Here is a 20,088-nt window from a genome sequence, read left to right as displayed (position 1 = left end):
ACCTCAAACAAAGCAACATAAATATTCTTTTGTTTGCGAGATTATTTTTTTAAACGCACCTGCTAGAGCTCCGAGTAGAGTAAATCTCATTATTTTCTTCTGGTTCTTATTCTATCGCTTTTTTAATTAAATGCAATTTAAACTCTTAATCGTTAAGGTTTTTGATCTGAAAAGAAATAAGTTATATTAAATGCTTAGACAAAATAAATAATTTACAAAAACTTACTTGTCTCAAATTAATTGTCTTGTTTTTGAAATCAAAATTTAGGAACTGTCATTTTTGACAAGAATTCAATCTTACATTTTGCCCTTTTTCACCATTCACATGTATTCAATGATACGGAATTTGAGAAAGTTCACCTCGAATGAAATTTGAGCGTGTTTCAAGTAGGACGGGTACCGGTCGGGACTCCAGATAATATATTTCCTCTATTGATTTAATTATGAAACAACTTAAGCACTAAACTGTCGTGATTTGAAAAACAATCATAGCGTTGGTCGATTTGACGCCTGAAATAAATTTGATTCATTAAAATGGTACATGCAATTGGTTTTTTTTTTTTCAAAATTATATTAAATTCTGAACTAGAGCGACCAGCCTCTTCCGCCATTTTTTTTATTGTTTTGACGATGATTTTTTTTAATTTAACTCGGCTCGGCTCTGCTCTTTGCTCTTTTAAAGAAAGAAAAACGCCATTGATTAACAAATATTTATCTTTGACAGTCTAAGATTTGACATTTCAAAGCTTGACAGTTAATTGGTCAAGTTGTTTCATAATCAAATCAGAGAGCTCCGAACATTCTAATCAGAGAGCTCTGAACATTCTCTGCTCAGAACTCTACTCTGTTCGCTCAGACCATAGAGAAATGTATTTAGATATATTTCTCTATGGTTCAGACTCTGCTCAGCTCTGAACTAAAAAAGAAAAACGCAAACAGACTTGAACAGCTGACCCGAAGCCTTACGAACAAAAAACGACAGCCGTTGTTCGATATCTCTATAATAGAATGATTTTGGTTTCTGGGTCTGACAACAACTGACACATACTATACACTAATATAATTAGAGTTAGAGTGCGAATTTAAACGATTAGTCAAAGTGATTTAATAAGTGAAAAAATAGTTTTACGAGTTTTATTAAGAAATTCTAGTTCAAAACTTTTGAATTATTGTACTCAACAATGTCAACACCTGCTCGAAGACGTCTTATGAGGGATTTTAAAAGGTAAAATCAACTTCAAAATAATTATTATAATGTTCTCGTAATATGAAGAGCATAGTTCAAGAATGAAATATAGCTAAGTATACATATCTAATGGGATTTACAGAAAAAAATGTATGTTTAAAAGATGTGTTACATTTATTGTATGTAGTTTTGTGAAATCTTTTTTAAAATCTAAAAAATCGCTTGACCCTAAGATTCGTTTGCAAAAGTCATGATATGCATATGTTTCTACTCCAAAGCAATAGGTTTTTTACAACCTTAATAAAAAATCTTTTTTCTTTATTTGTAATCCTTACAATCATGTTTAGTACACAGTGATGAGTGATGTATTCTCGTCTAAGTTGTTAATAGTATGAAACACATTTAAAAATTGAAAAGTTGGCTTAACTCTTCTTACCATGAATTGTCACAAGTTTTTTTTTTCAATTAATATGTGAAGAGCTTTGCAGAAAAAATTTATTTTAATTTATAATAGGTATATTTTTAAAGTTTACTTTTTCACTTTGAACGTGCTCAAACACACTATAATGGTTTAGTTTGACATTTCTTAGCCAACTTTTCATTAAGGGCACGCTTAGAATTTTTATTTTGCTTCACAGTGAGTTAAGAGTCCCTATAGAATAACTTTTAAATTTTCCGGTGAGAAAACACCGTTTAGTCATGCAAAACATTTTGTCTGTATGGGATTAAAGAATACTTTTTTGTAAATTCCTTTTTGACTCGCTTTACCGCTTGCAAAAAGTTTTTTTTTTAATGAAAGCGACGACGAACGACAAAAACGTTAGGGAGAGCATGCAACCCAATGCTTAGCACTTTAATTTCAGGCGGATGTAAGGTTGAGTATATGCAAAAAAATTACTGAATGTTGAACACAATATTTTCTATAAGCTGAAATTAATTTGAAAAAAATATCTTATATTTTTGAAAAGAAAACGCCGCACTTGGTCTGTTAATGGAGTTGTCCTTAATTCGTGTGCGTGGGTTGACAACAGTAAATCCGTCCGTATCCGAGGCTTGGAGGTGCTTCGCAACTGGGTTTTCTTTATGTGGTCAGGGAGTCACACTCACACACGACCTTCTACCTAAAGGACCAGGTTTTTGATTTAAATTCAAGGGCGAGAACCGGCAAAACCGCTTCTTACAGGCCTGGACTTCGAATATGTCGTATTAGCCCTTTAAGTTGTCACTAAGTAGTTCCTAACTGGAACTGTAGACGCCACCATTGATTCCATCTTGGTAATTCCTCCGCCGCCTTTTGGATAATAGGAGAGTTGCCTTAGTGGATACACTTCTCCCCTTCTCGTTTGCTACCCCCAACAACTTACCACTGGGGTTGCAACCCAATCTTTAGTGGAGTTACTAGGCACCCGATGTTCAAAACGGGGAGTTGAGAGCAGGAGTTGATAGACATAGTTGGGTTTTGAGAAAAACCTGTGGACGCTTATGTCAACTGGAATTCACAATACCGTTTGAACATAAAACTAAATAAATAAATAAATAATCGACATTAATTGGCTAAAGCCAAAAGAGATAATCGCATTTTCCTTGGTAAAATTTGTAAGCCAATAGCACTAAGTTCTCCATCTATGAGAGACTATTCAATTAAACTGAAATCAGATCAACTAACAGAATTTTCATAATAATGTTTGCTATAGTGCTTTTTTAAAGATATTTCAAAAAGATCAAAAGCTGCCAGCTTTAAAGGTCAGACAAAAGTTTATTTGGATAGAATAAAAGAAAATGTTGTTTATGTTGTCTGGTAATTGTATTTATACTGCCAAAAGATCTTTAGATTTGTTTTTTCGTTAAACTTTGTTTTTAGTGAAACTTTAAATAGGAAAACTTCTAAATTCAAACAGAAAAATAGCTATGCAACCGAAAAAGAGGAAACCATGCGAGGAACCACTTTTAATTCACACAATCGTATTAATCTTGTTGTTGTGAGCATTTCGTATGTTACTCATAGCCAATGCATGCAACGAAATGATAAAGAAAACAAAAAATACACATCAACTCACTTATTTTAAGGAAAATATACCATATTAAATTATTAAACTTAAACTTACTTACGTAAGGTGGCGCTACAGTCCTGTGTGAACTAGGACCTCACCCAACAAACTTCTCCATTTAGCTCGGTCCCTATCTAAATGTCTCCAGTTTCGCGCTCCAAGATCCACTTATGCGCACCACCTCATCCGCGGTTTTCCTCTACTGCGCTGTCCTGTGGGTGTGGATTCAAAGACTTTCCGGGCCGGAGCATTGGTTTCCATGCGCTATACCTGACCCAGCCATCTTAGTCGTTGGACTTTTACCCTTCTGGCTAAGTCTACGTCACTGTACAGCCCGTACAGCTCGTGTCATAGTCATAGTCCATGCTTCTGCACCGTATAGCAGGACGGGAATGATAAGGATCTTATATAGCGACACTTTGGTACTTCAAAAGACGACTATTCGACCCATTTTTAGCCCAAAGAATCAGCGGTTAGTAAGTTATTCTTCGTTTGATCTCAGCGCTGGTTTTGTTTTCTGCGTTTACAGCGGAGCCTAGGTAGACGAAGTCTTTCACTACCTCAAAGTTACGTCTGTCGATGGTGACGTTTTGACCAAGACGTCGGTGTTTTATGTCCTTTATTGACGACAGCATGTACTTTGTTTTGCCCTCGTTAACCGTTAAACCCATTTTTGTTGCGTTTGTCAATACTCACAAAAGTCATCAGCATATGCTAGTAATTGGACAGACTTTTGAAAGATAGTGCCTCTAGTGTTGATGTGCACTATTCTTTCAAGCACGATGTTAAAAAAATCACATGGCAGCGCATCACGTTGTCTAAAACCTTTTTTTGACATCGAAAGGTTCTTTTAAGTTGTTTCCAACCTTAATGGAGCAGCGTGAATTCTCCATGGTCATCCCGCACAAATGGACGAGTTTGGCAGGGATGCCAAAACTAGACTTGGCTTTATACAACTCTTCCCTGTACATGCTGTCATATGCGGCCTTGAAATCGATGAAAAGTTGGTGGGTTTTTTCGACTGTGGACTTTCCTGGTCTAAAACCACACTGATAAGGACCTATCAGGTTGTTGACGATGGGCCTTAGACGTTCACACATTACGGCAGAGAAGATTTTATAGGCGATGTTAAGTAGACTAATTCCTCTATAGTTGGTGCAGTTTAGAGGGTCTCCTTTTTTCAGGATCGGACAAACAATACTGAGGTTCCATTCATAAACTTAAACAAAAGGACAAAATTATAAAAAAAATCTGAAGCATTTTTCACTATTTTGCCCTAGAAAAAATCGAGTTATTTTTCTCCATGGAGAATTAATAGTAATTATTTTGTATTTGTCATACATAAAAGTTACAAGCAAAAATTGTTTCTATTATTTTGTCGATTAGTCTAATTTGATTTTTTTCGATTAGTCTAATTTGAAAAGAGAACGCAAGAGAATCAATGTAAATTTTGAATTGAAATGTAGTTAAACTGTTTATTGAAGGGAATAGTCAAAATTGAGTTTGTCACGCTAAACATACAGATATGGACATTCAAATAGAAACAGAGACAGTTGCCAAGAGTAAAACCAATTTAAAACAACAAAACAAATTAGAAGTAGTTTTAACCGTTAACAAAAAAAGTTAAACTCTTATGCAAAATCACATGTTTTTTGATTTGCTTGTTGATTGTTTGGAGATAAACTGTTTCTTAGGTAAGATTGTGTTTTTGGTGAACATTAAAATAGAAACAAATTAGAACACAGACATTAATAATTAATTAATGTCAAAATATTATTTTTTAATAATTTGTTTTACTTTTTTAGTAAATGCACTTCAGGAAGTACATTTAAATTATTATAATAGCACTACAGTTAATTCTAAGGAAAACATCCGTTGCGGTAAGCATTGTTCCCTATAAGAGGGAGCTGCCATTTTAGTTCTACGAAATGTGAAACAATCTTTTAGGCAAATATCGAGAATAATGAGCAGATCTCTTAAGTTAATTGCAAACGCAATTAGACCGCCGAGGTGCGCCGCGCAGCTGGGAAATTAAAAACGAACTACAGCTTCCAATATCTTCCAAAACTGTTCATAGAAAACTTGTTGAAGCTAACTTGCAAGATCGAAAGAAGGGTGAAGGGAAAAAAATATAGCATCGCGGTTAAAATTGATTGGAGTGGGCCAGAAGGAGGCAAAAAGTGGAGAAACGTTTTGTGCACGGACAAACAAAGATACATTTCTTCGAAAGTGATGGCAGAGCACCCGTGAGATTGCGTCCTTTGAAATAAATAGATTCTAAATACACCCATAAAACGGTCAAGAATGGTGGCGGCAGTATACTTTGGGGTAAAAAGGTAGTTGGGAAACATTTAACAAAAAATAAAGTCGGACTGTGGAGGGTGGTTCAATAGGAGTGGTACAATATTTCAGTTCAAAAATCCCGCCGATTAGTTGACTCAATGTCCAACAGCTGTCACGATATAATTAAATCTACCAAATATTAAAATAACTTTTTAATCCGGAATAGCTTTACATTTCATTTAGTTTTTTTAATCTGTGTATTTATTTTAGAGTCAACGAAATATGTTTCTTTTGTTTACATTTATGAATTTGAAACATTTTAAGTAATTATTTTACAAATACTGGTAAATTTTAGTAGGTTAGAAGTTTCACACCCGTAGCATGATGTTTGGTGCGTTGGACTGTCTTCACTCAAGGGGCTGTGTCGCTCTCTTTATACGAAAAGGCATAAATTATAAAGTCGTATACAACAATGAATTGAGAAAGCTCAAGATGCTAGAAGTTTGCGTTGTATGCATCTCTCTCACTCAAGGGAAGCGGATGTATATGATTGCGGCTTATCTAGCTGGAGCTCCGCAGGTTACTTACTTTAAAAAACGATGAGCCGAATCGTTCTTTTTTTTACCGTACGACCGAAAACGATTTGCAGAGAGCGAATGACAAAATCAACCTTATCGGTAATTTTACCGTATACAGTTAAATGCCGTATCGTCTGAATATACTCATTTAAATAATATTTACACTGGCTTATACGGTAAAATCGACGATTCGGCAAAACCGCCGTCTGAACGGGCTCTTACAGACCCACACGACTTGGAGGTTAGGACACTGAAGTCGTCAATAAAAATGTCAATCTGTTGATCAAGGAGAACTACAGGTTATCAATTAATAAGTACTGGGACCGTAAGATCCGGTCAGTTAATTCCAGTGACCCTAGTATGTTCCCTAAAATCAACAAGATATTCAGGAAAAAGAACGATAATGACCTTCTGTGTCTGAAACTCAAAATAACTGAAGAGAACAGGGACGTACTCATGACAGCGCAAATAGATCCAGAGGAAGCCATCTTTGACGATGACTTTTACATAATCGAAGATCCGAAGGAAAAAGTGGAGGCGGTGGGAGCTGCTTTCCAGCAAGTGTGCAAGGTGAATGTAAGCATTCGCCCCAACCACGAGCTGGAAAACAGAGCCCTTCTTAATTACTTTTATCTTCGAAATGATATGACACAATGGAGATCTGAGAACCGCGGTTTCATGGTGTCGATGGTATATCCAACGTTGTACTAAGACATTAACCGATGGAGCCAATTGACATTTCTACCACACTCTTCAATAATGCACTGAATAATGCATATTATCCAGTGCATTGGAAGACCGCAGTGGTTCATCCTCTCCCGAAAAGGGAAAGGACAACTGCAACCCGTCAAATCTTCGGTCAATAAGTCTTCTTCCGAGCATCAGCAAAGTTTTCGAAAAGATCATTAATAGGGCTCTGACTATGTGGGCTGCGGACAACAAAATAATTCCGGATAAACAGTTCGGGTTGAAGGCTGGTCATGACACAATTCATGCTGCGTCTAAATTCGTTTCTGATATCCATTGGAATGAATCAAAACAACAATGCACAGGTGGTTGATTTGGAAAACGCATCTGCAACCGTATGGTTAGAGGGTCTTTACCTAAAACTGAACAGGGTTGGCATAAGCAAGCTATTGTTGTATATACTTTATGATATGCTAAACGGTAGAAAGTTTGTTGTCAAGAGTGGCAATGTAACTTCTACCACAACATTCATAAAAATGGTCTTCAACAGGGAGCGGTGAATTTGTCGATTCCCTTCAGCATTAATATAAGCGATCTAATAGGTAGTCTAACAAAGCAGTTGCGTACGCCGACAATCTAATTGCGTACAGAACTGCCTGAAATTTTGAGATTATTACAATTCTCTTGCAGTGTGATTTCGACAAGATTAAGGGATATTGAGACAACTGGAAACTGAAAAAAAAACGTTGAGAAGTCGGAGACAATTCTGTTCCGGACTCCGTTGGCTAGGGCCACGAGGGATACGTGCAGGAATGGACGCAAGATGATCATCATTCATCTTCACGGGCATTGATTAACGAGCAAAAGTGTAGTGAAGTACCTCGGTATCTCGTTAGATCAGTATTTATATTTGGACAGACATATAAATGCTGCTCTGACCAGGGCCAGAGGAGCCTTCGCTCTGACGAAACGGCTGTTTTACAGCAGCCGGCTTGACCCCAGAGTGAAGGTAATTTGCTACATGGCCCTCATACGACCGATGATCATTTATGGTTGTCCTGTGTGGTTCAACGTTGCCCCTTCCCAGATGGAGAAGTTTTGGGTGTTCGAGAGGCAGTGTTTACGACGCTGTATCGGCTTATATCAAACAGCAGAATCTTCTTATGTGAATTACTTTTCCAGGTCCTATACAACGGGGCTCGAATCAACAGAATTGACAATTTCGTGATAAAACTCGTTCGAGGTCACATTGAAAGAGCTATATCTTCGACCAACAATTTAATTTTCGGGGCGTTCTATCCGAACGACGAGTATTTAGAGAGTGCACGCTTGAGCGGCTTAATTCCACCAGAGGCATTCCTCTTTTTAGATAGATGCAGTCTGATACAGGATACATTGGCAGTTCCGCTAATATACCACGTCAGACGACGAACCGTGGATAGGCGACTCCTGTAAAATCGGGACGTCATGGCACAAGGCGGAGCAGAGCTCCTTCGGTTCAGTAGGGCTGTGTCCGAACGGGACCGAATTGATAGGGTGAAGCAGGAGAACCAGTTTTGGTGGCTTCAATCAGCACTTAATAGTGGGTAGTCGGCTTACATACTTGTTTTATAGTTTTAGGGTTTAGTTTTAAGTAGAATAGGCATGGTGGCTCAAAAAGAAAAGCAAAAAAATACAAAAAAAATTTAAAAAAAAATATGAAATAAAAAAAAGAGACAACAAAATATGAAAAACAAAAATGTTACATAGTTAGATTTGCTGCTGTGGTTGTTCTAGTTTTAAGTAGTTCTTAGGTAGGATCGGCAGTTTAAGTTAGCTTTAAGTTTTATATTAAGGACCTCATTAAAGGTAATTTTAAGTAAAATTAAAAAAGGAATATTGGTATTAGTTTTTTTTTCAAATTTTCTTATATATACAAAAATAAATAAAATGAATTACAATAAAATATATTTTAGGACCGAAAGGCATTAGTATTAAGTGTTATAGTTTAACTTAGAGTGTACGTATGGGACCAGTAAGTTAGTTGTAAGTTATGGTTAATCAGGCTAGTTTTATGAATTTTTGTCTAGCTTTAAGATTGAAGTAATAAAAATGAATTAAAAAAAAAATCTAGGCGCCGACAAAAAGCACCAGAGAAACGCCTGCTTCTGTTCGGCCCCTATCTTAAAAATATATTTTTTTTTTATCTAAATTTCATTTTTTTTTTTGGTTTTGACATACATTTTACTTTTAAATTAAGTTTTGTGGTAATAATAACGTCTGTGCAAAACCGAAAATTATAATTATAATGAGAATAAGCAAGTGATAGATCTTGAAGATCAAACATTTAAAATAAATCGAAGACGATTCTTATCAAATCAGATGGATTACATTTTTAAATTTTAATTTAAATAGGTAGGATAGGTTACAATTTTTTTGTTGAGATAAATTAAATGGTTGTATAATTAAACTTTCACATACCTTGTAATTTGTAAATTTAAATTAAAGCATTTATTTTAAATATTTTAATAAAACATTTTGTTATTTATTAAAAGAAAAAAAAGAATTTTTATGAAGTTTAAAACCATAAAGATGATGGTATACATTTTTTTTACATAAAGGGATGAGAGAGTAATTGGTAAAATGGAGAAGAAAGGGTTAGGAGAAGAAGCCAAATAATGGCGTTATGAAAGGTTGCCACGTTAGTAAAAAATATTCGTTTATATTAGATCTAAAAGCTACTGTTGACAACCAACGCAAACGAATAAAGGACAACGAACTTTGGATATGCACGTGGAATGTTAGGTCCCTTAACATACCACGTGCGGCCGAAGAATTAGCGGAGGCCCTAGACCGCTATAAAGCAGATATCACCGTCATCCAGGAAATACAATACGGCTTCGTCATTGGAGCCAGACTTAGGCAAGAAGTTTTGAGCTATAGGTGCTTCAATGAGCGCCTCATGACTAAATTCAGCAACATTAGCCTGATATGCGCCCACGCCGCCACAGAAGAGTAAGACGACAACACCAAAGATATGTTCTTCGAGCTCCTAGACAAAACATTTGAGCAGTGCCCTAGCTACTATATTAAAATAGTCCTGGGCGATTTTAATGCCAAGCTAGGAAGGGAAGACATATTTTGTGGAATAATCGGGAAGAACAGCCTGCACGACAACACTTCCGACAACGTATTCAGGCTTATAGATTTTGCTGCGGGGCGAAACGTCATGGTAGCCAGTACGCGTTTTCCACACCTCAACATCCACAAAGGTACTTGGACTTCTCCAGATCAATCTACAGTCAACCAGATTGACTATATTGCGATCGACGCCAGACACGCTTCCAGCATCATGGATGTACGAACTTTCCGAGGAGATAACATCGACTCGGACCACTACCTCGTTGTAGCCAAGGTACCACTTCGGATTTCCAGATCGAAGGCAAAACAGGGATGTGCTGGGAGAAGGTACAACGTCGAACGGCTACAATCGCCAGAGATCGCCAAATCCTTTTCCGACCGAGTTACAAGTAACCTCTCTCGAAGTTCTCTGCCACCAACACAATGTATCGAAAACCAGTGGCAACATTGCCAAGATGCAATCAGAGAAGCTGCCTCTGATGTGCTGGGTTTCAAACAGCCACCAACAAGGAACCCCTGGTTTGATGAGGAATGTCGGCAGGCAAATGCAGCCAAACAACAGGCACGCAAAGCGGCGCTGCATAAAAGGACGAAAGCTGCTCGTGAGCTCCATGAGCAGAAGAGGCGAGAGGAACGCCGACTTCTCAGAAGGAAAAAGAGAGGGCATGAGAAGCGTGCGGTCGAAGATGTTGAGAGGTATAAAAGCAGGAATGAGGTTCGAAAGTTTTATGAGCAGGTGAAAGGAAATTCACAGGTACATAAACCTAGAACCGAAGGCTGCAAAGACGAAAGTGGAAACATCATAGTGGAACCGCAGTCAATGCTGAGGAAATGGAAGGACCACTTCTGCAGACTGTATAACGGCGACGAAGAACAGAATTCCGTCAGGCAGGATGATCCATTCAATATAGACGACGAAAGCCAACAATCCCGTTCTCCCGACTTAGACGAAGTAAAGATTGCCATATCTAAGCTGAAGTTTAATAAAACCGCTGGAGCGGATATGGCTTGAATGCCGAGCTCTTTAAAGCAGCTGGAGATAAGTTGGTTAGGAGCATGCACCAACTTATCTGTAAGATATAGTCGGAAGAAAGCATGCCCGATGAATGGAACCTCAGTAGAGGAATCAGTCTACTTAACATCGCCTATAAAATCTTATCTGCAGTAATATGTGAACGTCTTAAGCCCATCGTCAACAACCTGATAGGTCCTTATCAGTGTTTTTTTTAGACCAGGAAAGTCCACAGTTGATCAAATATTCACATTACGGCAGATCCTGGAAAAAACCCAAGAACACCAAATCGGCATATTCAAACTTTATTTATTTGATGTAATAAAAATTGACAAATGTATTCTTTTAACTATTTAATACCTACATTTTTGTATTGATTTATTATTTCATAATAAACATTTTCCTATTTTTATTTAAATAACAACATACACATGGTCCAAAAAGTCTCCGTTCAGGAGCTTTCTTAGTGTTGATTCTAAGATAAAATATTTTGTATAACCAAATATTCAAAACAAGTATTTTGAAAATCACAATCACAATTATTTTAAATTAAGTAAAGGGATGAAGATGGAAACTAAGTTTTTTTCAATGTTAAGACTTTGGTTTTTACATTTATTCCTAGTACTTTTTTCCAGAAAAGGCACTTAATTAGACTGCTGTATGGAGGTTTTTCGACTATGCGTATGTATATATTTATTTAGGACATTATAGATGCATCTGCCAAAATAGTTTCTTTCGTAACTTCTTTTTTTTTATGCGTTAAGCTCATTGTGACATATAATAAAATGACTAAGGGTATAGAAAAGTTGTTTTTAAAGACTTAACTTTTTGGCATGATGCGAAAAAGTACGAAGAAATTTCATGTAAAGTTTTGAAATTCAATTTGTTGGTAACAAACTTTTCTCCGAGTTACCATTTTTAATTATTCACTCCTAGCCACTGATTCCCGGGTGCATTACCTTTCGAAGACGTATTGCATACGCTGAGTTGAAATCAACACGACTGCCCTACGCAATGAGAATATCCGTATCACCTATGATAATGCTTTACGATTCGCCATTGATGGAGGTATAGTAAGTCCTGGGGCCAGGGTGCCGGCCGTAGATGAGATTATCGGAAATTTCGAAGCAGCTGGTTCGATTATGAATGCAAACTAGCGACTGAACGTTGCATACCGAGCAATTTGAAAATCTTATAAAACGCGTGCACTCGAAGTGGAATGCAAAGAGCTACAAATAGAAAAATGGCTTCACAGACATAAGGCATAGCCGAATTCCTACCCAGACCAATTAACATCTACAACGGCTTTCGACAACGAAATTGTACTGGCCTGCCTACTCTTCAACCTGGCGTTGGAGAAAGCAATCCAAGAATGGCACGCCAACAAGAGGGCCATCGTTGGCGTATTCATATTCTTAGAACGGATATGAAAAACAAGTTTCTCATATGGATATACGTACATATATACCCAGGAATGTCAAAAATGTATCCTCGCTCAACATTCAACCAAATTAACACACCTTATTTTTACCAAAGGTATATACAACATAAATAAGAATAACACAACAAATGTCACATAATTCTTAAAAGTTTCGTGAATTTTTTCAAGCTTTTTAAGTACAACCAACTATGTATTGACAAAAAGTCCGCAGTTTGAGAAATGTTTCTTTTATCAGTGTTTTTTTTTATAACCGTGTTTCTTGTAAACGCACAATTCAACATTAAAATATATGGGACATTTTAGTGTTTTTATTCAAGTTTATCGCCAGCTAGGTTTTCTTATAATCGTATTTCTAACTTTCTGTCAAAGCTGTTTAAATTAGGGGTCTACAATGAATGTCTTAGTAGCAGTTTCAAGACATTTGATTGATTTAAAAAAAAAAAACTTGTATACTGTACAGTATGAATGAATCAATTCTTAAATATTGATGTCATACAAATAGTTCACTCAATTAACAAGAAGCACTCCGAGTAGTGTTCATAATAAGAATGGGTATTTCAAATATAGGTATACAAAAAACAAGTGTTAGACCAAATCCAATTTTGTTGACGCTTTGTATTTCATTTTTTATAGTTTCGAAGTATTTACTAAACACATTTTTAATGTTACGGGATATAGTCGCAGGGTGTGGTATTTAATTCAAAGTATCGACGTTAGTTCCATATTTTGCCCCAATAGATATTACAAATTCCGCGAAATTAAAAAAAAACCACTGTCTTTTACTATATTAAATGGTCTACACTTTTCTATTGTCCATTTTGTTAATAATAAAACATTTTTTTGTCATCTTGCCTTCTGGTTATATGTTGTTCCCGTGTTGTATTTTTTATTTTTTATTGACGACTTTAGTGCCCTAATCCCAATTCGTGTGGGTCTGTAAGTCGTCTGTTTAAGTTTTTGAGTCTTGTCAGTAAGCCCATCTTTTGCACTCGTAGTGCATCAATAGTGTAAGCGTCTATTTGATCCCGTTCTTTGTACTTTGGTATTGTCCGTTCCATCGTTCGTTTTATTATTTCGTCCATCTGTTGTCAATGTTGGTCAATTTCTGCATTTGTCAAGTTTCTGTTGTTTGGTGGAGCTATGTCACTTGGTGAAACGAGGCCAACGCATCTTACTGTAATTTTAAGAGTGCGTTGCAACGTATTCCTCCAACTCCACGCGATCGTTCGGAATCTGCATTACGGCAGCCAGTCCGCAGTGATTGATGTCGTACTCGACTGTCTGTAAGCTCTTCTTGCTCTTTCGAGTCATAGCAGGGCATGTACAGAGAAGATGAAGAATTGTTTCTTCCTCGTCCAGCTTCTGCAAAAGTAATTTGAGAATATGCCTGGTCGCGTGGTGTGCGTTCCTATTAGACAGTATCCGGTTATGACACCTATTATCGAGCTTATATGAGATCAGCTTAGAGATAGCAAGCACCTTGAACGTTTTAAATGTAGTGTTGGCCGGATGTTTTTTGTGACCAGACACGTGGTGATGTTGTTCCACCTGGTGCCTGCCCCCCTCAGAGTGTTTTGCATTAGCAACAGTTTACATGCAGCGATTCGTATGTGCCAATAGTGGTAGGATGGGCTGCACTGTACCGTTCCTGGCGAGTTCATCTTACAGTTACCTGAAATGTATATGGCCCGGCACCCAGCAAAAGTGAATATTAAACTGTTGTGCCATCTCGATTAAAGATGATCAACAGTTATTTACTGTTATAGGGTTTGTAGAGACAGAGTCCAGAGATTTGATAGCAGCCTGACTATCTGAGAAAATACGGATGTCAGATGTTGATATCACGTTTTCTTTAAGCCGCCTGGAACACGCTACAATGATTGGGAAGGCGGAATGAGAGACTTAATTTCAGTCGTTTACAGTACACACCTCCACCAATCCCTTCTTCTGTTTTTGAAACATCTGTATAAAAATGGATTGACTCACCTACCAGGAATGTCCTATCCTCCCAAAAAGATCTGGGAGGTATAGAAATCTGGAAATTTCTGTCGAATTGCAGTTGGGGATTAGTGTAGTCTGTGTGCTTTGGAATTGATTCTAAATACCTGAGAATTTCGGAGTAACCAATGTTGTTGTTAGTCCACTGCGACGAAGCTTTGAGGCGAGTAGAAGAGCTTTCAGCTATTTGTTTGCTAAATATGTCAAGAGGTGTTAGGTAGAGTTAGGTGTCCAGTGTAGCAGATGGGGTCGTGCGAAGCGATCCGCTTATACATATGTAGCTTGCGTTGGACTTTATTTAATTTATCTCGGTTTATAGCTTTCTCTCTCTTTCTCTTGGTCTGAGTTTGATTGATAAAGGTTGGTTTATTTCCAACATTACTTACTTAGAGGTTAGTACCAAGAATATGGATTGTTGGAGATTATTCTGTACTAACTGCAGCATTTTGGCTACAATTAGCCAGATCAACCTCCATCACGGTCTTGTTTTGATCTTCTAAATCTGAAGATGAACCCAAGGTTTAGTCCTCCATGGAGGTATGACTGTTGTCGACATTTGTAGAAAGTCGAGTCATTATCGAGGAGAGCATGGGTACATCGTCAACCTCTGGTGGGATGGAAGACGACGTCCCAGAACTTCCCACCGCGAGTTTGCCTTGGAGTGTTGCTGGAGGCACACTATCTGCGATAGCCTCATCTTTTTTGGAGATTCGAATTTCGATTGTTTCACAGTTAATTGAACCACAATGGTACTCCTGTAAAGACCTCCTCGAGCTTGGCGAGCTTCCAATTGTGAGTCGGCAGGGATGGATTGCACACATTTATTATTTTGAGAATGTCGTCGATACCAGGAGATTCGATTGGTCTGCTGGGAACGTCTTTCTTAGCAACAATCTTGAGATTCACCTAACCGGCTGATAGCAAGCTTGTACATTTCACAAGACCTCTGATCGCCACAAACCATGAGTTTGACATCACCTTGATGCTAATCCCATCGCTTATGGAAGGAAGTGGTCCTGGAAGATCTCTTAAATAGCCACCCAAAAGCTTAACCTTGACTAACTACAAGCGATCAGCCGAAATTGTGCCATCATCATCGCTTCTGTCAATGACAATGACAAGTTCTCGACAATCGTTGACCTTACTCATCTTCTACAACTCGACAAGTTTGACGTTCAAGTAGAAGATGAGTTCTTAAGGAGTAAACAATAGACATCGGTTTTGGTGGAACGGGTCGTTGATTTGGTGGAATTCTTATCTGTTGTTGCTGTTGATAAATTGGTTGGTATTGCACGTCCTTATTAAATTGTGGTTATTGAGGATTCGTGGGGTTATCAAGTAAGTGAGGATAAAACTTATGTCTAATAGCCGGTACTGATGTCGGTTTTTGAAATTGTTCTGGGTCTAGGGGGAACTGAAGGTGCACGTGCACGAAGCACGTTGTGTTCTAAAGTCTACATTTTGTAGCATTAAGCATAAATGTAAGTCCTGGTTAAGATCTACTCTTTCTCTTATACTAACCGTAACCGTTATTGGTTCTCTTATACTAACCCTAACCGAGTTAAATTTCCTTTAAGACCCCTCACAAAGGCAGTGGTACCGTGCCATGTAGCATTGAGTCATATTGTTCATAGAGTATCGACTCAATTCGATAGATCATGAGGATGAAAGATAAGTGGTGAAGACGACGATAATATTCAGTGACCGAACTGTAACCTTGAATTAGATTAGTCATTTGATATTCGGGTTGCCTAAGTCTCTCTTATTTCCATAATGTAAAGTAAGGCATTTTGAGATTTTCTCGCAATTAAGGGACGTATTGTAGGGCTCTAAGACCATGTCGGCATGTCCTGTTATTTTTTACGAATAAAGGTTAAGATACCGTAGTATCTTGGAGTACCATTAAGGTGCTCATATATTTTTAAAATTCTATTGATGCTTTTTTTCGTCTGACGAGAATAATCCCTGAGACTTTTTGTTATTGTCAGCATTTATTGGTTGGTCTATCTCATTATTGATGTTTACTGTGGAGTTCATAATTGAGTTGAATATTCGCCGTCCTTGTGTATGTAGGTTGTCGGTCAATAGTTTAGTGATAAGGTGTACTAATTCATTTTGGTTAATATTAAAAGCTTGACCTGGTTAAACAGGGGAAGTGGGGCAGGAGGAACTTGATTTTGTGTATGTGGTCTTATTAAATTGTTTGGATTAGCAATTTTTTAAAATGCGTGTTTACCTCTGAATAAGTTTATTTCAATATGTATTTTTTAAGACTAAATTTATCAAGTAAATGAATAGGAGTGGAAATGAAGGAAGGTTCTGTAGTGTAAACATAATTGTAAAACCAAGTTAGTCTGGCAATGCCACAATATCACTTTCGAGCAATACAACTAATAGTCAAGTTGTCCAGTCCAGTTAGTTGAAGAAAAAGAAACGTGGTGGTTGCACGCAAACGCAACATTTTAAAATTATTAGAAATAAGAACTTAGTTTTTTAAGTTAGTTATACCGAGATCGTAGATTATGGACGTTTTGCGAGAGATGTATGATGGAGCATCGGGAGGCCATGTATGAGTGAACAAGACGGTAGAAAAGGTTCGACAACGATTCTACAGGCTACATGCAAGGGAAGATGTCGAGAAGTGGTGCCAAAAATTCGATACCTGTGCTGCCACCATAGGCCCGAAGAAAAAGAACCACAGCCAAATGCAGAGGTATAATGTCGGAGCACCCTTCGAAAGCATTACAGAAGACTTGGCGGGTCCATTTCCGGAAACTAATAATTCAAATCGTTATATTCTGGTCGTCATGGATTACTTCAGCAAGTGGCGTGAAGCATACGCCATACCAAATCAATAAGCCAAAACAGTCGCAAACCAAATTGTCTTCAAATGGGTGAGCAGATTCGGTGTTCCATTAGAACTGCAACAATGAAGGAATTTAGAATCAAACATATTCAAAAAGTTTGTGGGCTTCCTGACATCAAAAAGGACAAGAACAACACCAATCTCATGGCATGGTCGAACGATTCAATCGAACCCTGAAGGAAAATCTTTGCAAAGTTGTGGACAATAACCAGCGAGATCGGGATCTACACATTTCACTGTTTTTGATGGCGTATCGAAGTGCAAGACATAGCTCAACCGGCAATACACTGTCTGAGATTTTGAAGGGAAGGAACATCATGCTGCCGAGCGAAATAAAATTTGGATGTCCCACGTCGGAGCCACAAGTCGAGGATGACTACATGGATGATCTCAGAGAAAGACTCCTTCAGATCTACGACAATACCAGGTTGAAAATAAAGATGTGCAATGACCGAATATACGAGCGACAACAACAGAGTTCCAGGCAGGAGATCGAGTTTGGCTTTACAATTCCCATCGACAAAAGTAGTTGCCACCGAAACAGTCGTTACGGATACAAAAGGGTGTCAGAGAAAAACCTAAAGTTGTACATCGCGACCAGCTACATAGCTACAGTGGTGATGAGAACGATGGATTTGTTGGGGACGATCAATCCTAAGGAGGGGCAATGTAATGTGTATACACTCTTTATCTCTTTTACTCTAATATCGTGTTATAGTAGCATAACTTTGTAGCAACCGTTTTATTTGCAGTAGTAAACGCTTGTGTAGAACATTTATAATTTGAGAATTCTAGTGATTAGGAGGAGAACTCGCTTCGTTTACAATCGAGAACATTCAGCGCCTACAAGAACCTAGTAGTTTCTCCAACCGATTTGAGGTATATAAATAGGCGCTTGAAGCGAAGCGGTTCATTATTGATTGTGAACTGCGATGAAGTTATTTAAAAAAGTACTTACTGAAAGTGTTCAATAAATAAGTTTGGAACGATTTAAATAAAGCGAATTTGTGTTTTTTTTTACAAAATTTGAATAAGCTTTAATTGTCGGACCAAGCCGACTATTACAGTATTATTTGCGTACCTACCCATATTCTTCTGGAAGAGGAATCTGGTATATATTTATGTTATATGTTGAAGTTTTTAGTTCTTTTGTATGTATTACTCTGTATTTCGAAATGGTTAGTTTGTTCATTTTTATAATTGTCATTGTGCTACCAGTATCAGTTAAAATATAATGTCTTTGATTTACTTTTTCTACTTTTACCATTATTTTGATCCGAGGCTCAATTCAGAAAAATCTGCGGTTCTACTGCTTTAAGTTCATGTCCAATGGTTTCTTGGTCTGTGAGGATATTTTAAGTATCGATTGATTGGAGTCTTGGACTATTTTTTATACTAATAACTTACCATTTAACATTTCTTCAAACTCTTAGCTCATTAGTATTATCACTTAAATCTTATCATCTAGTGTCCTTATTTTGATTGTCAAAATAGTTATATCTGCTGATTTTATCACTTGATTATAATTATTATTTATATTTAGATTTTCGTTGTAGTAACCCATATACGACAAGAGAATTCTTTTAATTTCTAGCATATCAAATTTATGTCTAAGTTCCCTAACTAAGTTACCTATGGTTATACCGCTATGTTTGTTAATAATTATGTTATAGAAAATTGTTTTTGTTAGTCGCAAAAATAGATTACTCCCCACGTTTCTTGACAATCTCTCAATGAATTTAAAAGCTGGTTCTTCACCATGACTAAAAGTTATTTTTGCTCTATTCTTCAAATGCAGGTAAGCAACGAATTTCGTTCATTACGTTACTTTTTATGCTTCCTGATAGGATTCTCTCTAATTGAGTTAATTATAATAAATCGATTGAACCAAAAAACTGGGTACCTGCATATGCTAATATTTTTTATCTTTTCACAATTTGCTGTTCGGTTGTAAGTTGTAACTAAACTTTTGTGTTTGTTTTTTATTTCGACACAAACATCAATTCGTTGTGATATTTTTTTTTGTTTTATTTTGTAACTATTATATATGCAACCAGATTTCTGTTTTTAATTTTCTTAAAGGCTTCAAGAAGACCCACCAACTGGAGTGTCTGGAGCCCCTACAGATAATAATATTATGATCTGGAATGCTGTGATTTTTGGTCCACATGATACTCCTTTTGAAGATGGAACATTTAAACTTACAATTGAGTTCACGGAAGAATATCCAAACAAACCCCCCACAGTTAGATTTGTGTCTAAAGTTTTTCACCCAAATGTATACGCTGATGGTGGTATTTGCCTCGATATTTTGCAAAACAGATGGAGTCCCACTTACGATGTTTCAGCAATTCTTACTTCTATTCAGGTATACAAATATTTTTAATTGTAATACTTTATTTTATTATTTAAATATCATTTAGTCCCTACTGAGTGATCCAAACCCGAATTCTCCGGCAAACTCAACAGCTGCTCAACTATATAAAGAAAATCGCCGAGAATATGAAAAGCGAGTGAAAGCTTGTGTCGAACAAAGCTTTATTGACTAACCATCCGCTTTGTTTTTGGCTTCTTTTGATTTTATAAACATATAATAATAAACGTACTAATTACGGAAACAGTTTTTTAAATGAGGCAAATGAGTAAAAAAATACACACTAAAATATTGTTTTCTTACAAATAAAATGATATGATTCATCAAACATAAATAGCGTAAGAAATTTTACATATTTTAAATAAACTAAAAGAAAAGCTATCGTCGAAGTGAGTTCTTCAGTTTCCTTTTGTTGTTTAAAATAACAACAATGATAAAGCATTAAATAAATAATCAAATTGTTCTTGATAAGAAACCAATATTCAATCAATAATT

The 20,088-nt window shown here is 36.9% G+C and overlaps 1 protein-coding gene across 1 annotated transcript; it reads left to right on the top strand.

Annotated features, from left to right (window-relative positions):
- Positions 1 to 1,051: 1,051 nt before the first annotated feature.
- LOC129938571 (ubiquitin-conjugating enzyme E2-17 kDa) lies at positions 1,052 to 19,837 on the top strand. The gene is made up of 3 exons (XM_056046210.1): positions 1,052 to 1,225; positions 19,302 to 19,587; positions 19,643 to 19,837. The coding sequence occupies exons 1-3, from the start codon at positions 1,182 to 1,184 to the stop codon at positions 19,766 to 19,768; spliced, it is 456 nt and encodes a 151-aa protein (XP_055902185.1). The 5' UTR covers positions 1,052 to 1,181; the 3' UTR covers positions 19,769 to 19,837.
- The last annotated feature ends 251 nt before the right edge of the window (positions 19,838 to 20,088 follow it).

The sequence above is a fragment of the Eupeodes corollae genome, chromosome 1 (assembly GCF_945859685.1).
Source record: "Eupeodes corollae chromosome 1, idEupCoro1.1, whole genome shotgun sequence".
NCBI classification, from domain to species: Eukaryota; Metazoa; Arthropoda; class Insecta; order Diptera; family Syrphidae; genus Eupeodes; species Eupeodes corollae.
This window is presented reverse-complemented; position numbering and strand designations above follow the sequence as displayed.